The sequence below is a fragment of the Malurus melanocephalus genome, unplaced genomic scaffold (assembly GCF_030028575.1).
Source record: "Malurus melanocephalus ecotype Western Australia unplaced genomic scaffold, MMel_1.1 scaffold_2103, whole genome shotgun sequence".
Lineage (NCBI taxonomy): Eukaryota > Metazoa > Chordata > Aves > Passeriformes > Maluridae > Malurus > Malurus melanocephalus.
In genome coordinates this window covers 12,904-14,266 of record NW_026625335.1, presented here as the reverse complement: position 1 = coordinate 14,266, position 1,363 = coordinate 12,904, and the positions used below count along the sequence as shown (strand labels likewise).

The 1,363-nt window shown below is 70.8% G+C and overlaps 1 protein-coding gene across 1 annotated transcript in view; it reads right to left on the bottom strand.

Moving 5' to 3' along the window:
- Positions 1-6: 6 nt before the first annotated feature.
- The window catches only part of LOC130587581 (E3 ubiquitin-protein ligase HUWE1-like), a gene marked incomplete at both ends in the record, with an annotated part of 14,216 nt that continues 12,859 nt past the window's right edge, over positions 7-1,363 (bottom strand). The window contains 4 exons of the mRNA XM_057388561.1: positions 7-160; positions 261-417; positions 497-603; positions 1,038-1,356. Coding sequence (XP_057244544.1) covers positions 7-160; positions 261-417; positions 497-603; positions 1,038-1,356 — 737 coding nt within the window. The remainder of the gene's footprint in view (positions 161-260; positions 418-496; positions 604-1,037; positions 1,357-1,363) is intronic.

The window sequence follows — 1,363 nt, the reverse complement described above, 5'->3', positions numbered from 1 at the left end:
GCCGGCCCCGAGTGACCCCACACTGACCGGCTCTGCATCTTGCCCTTGAGCTTGGCGCTGGGGGGCTGCTCCTCGGGGAGCCCCTCAGGGGACGGTGCCTCCAGCTGCGCCCGGCGCTGCTGCTCCAGGTTGTACTCGCGCAGCTCGGCCAGCAGCGTCCCTACGGATGGGGGGACACCAGAGTGTCACAGGCTGGGACCCCGCACTGGACACAGGGCACCCCCRGGACCCCCCTCACCCATCCCAGGACCACCCCTCACCGATCTGGCGGCACAGGGCCCCCCCCAGCTGCCGGGCCCCGCTGAGCAGCAGCCGCAGGACYGTGTCCCTTGTCCCCGCGTCACCCCGGGACAGCTGCAGCAGCACGTTGGCYGCGTCCTCCAGCCCCTCCTCCGAGCACGAGTGGGACGTCAGCACCTGCGGGGGGTGGCACAGAGGTTGGGGACACCTGGGGACARCAGGGTGYCCCCTCCCCTGYCTTGACCCGCCMCRTTACCTCCACGGAGAGCTGGAGCTGGCTCTCGGTCAGGCCTGTAGCTGCCAGCCGGGGGTCGGGGCCACTCTCGGCACCCTTGGCCGGGGACTTGGAGGTCTTGGCAGTGGCTGGGGACAGCAGGGACACCGGGGTTGGGGTGGTGGCAGGGGACAGAAGATGCCACCATGGCCATCGTCCCCCACCCCAGGCTCCTCCCTGCGCACATCGTGTCCCCATTTCTGTCCCCATGTCTCACACCCTGTCACCATCCCTGTCCATATCCCTGTCCTTGTGTCTCTGCTGCCATCCTCCCATCCCTGTCCCCATGTCCATCCCCATCCCCCTATCCATGTCACCATGTTTCCCCATCCATGTCCCCACGTCACCCCCATTCCTTGTCTCCATCCCCATGTCCCATCCCTACGTTCCTGTCCCATCCTTCTCTCCATTCCCACATCCCCAATGTCCCAGGCCCATCCTCAGGTTCTGTCCCCGTGTCCCCGTGTCACCATGTCCCCATCCCCATGTCCCCGTACCCCCACGTCCCCATGCCCGCACTCACCCGCTGTTCCTCCTCCCGTGCCCGCGCCGCCGCCGCCGTTCCCTCCCTGTCCCGGGGGGCTCCCGGGCGCCGCCGCCCCCGTCCCCGTCGCCGTCCCGGCCCCCGCGGCGGGCGGGGCGGGCGCGGGGGGGGCGGGGGCTCCGTTCTGGGGCGCCGCCCCCCCCTCGCCGGCCTTGCCCCCCTCGGGGAGGGCGATGGAGATGAGGGACAGCAGGCGCAGCAGCTTCTCGGTGAGGAGGGGGCTGCGGCGGATGACGCCGTGCGACAGCATGTTCATCAGCTGCCCCAGCGGCGACGCCTCCAGGCCCCCCCCCGCCGCCTCGGGC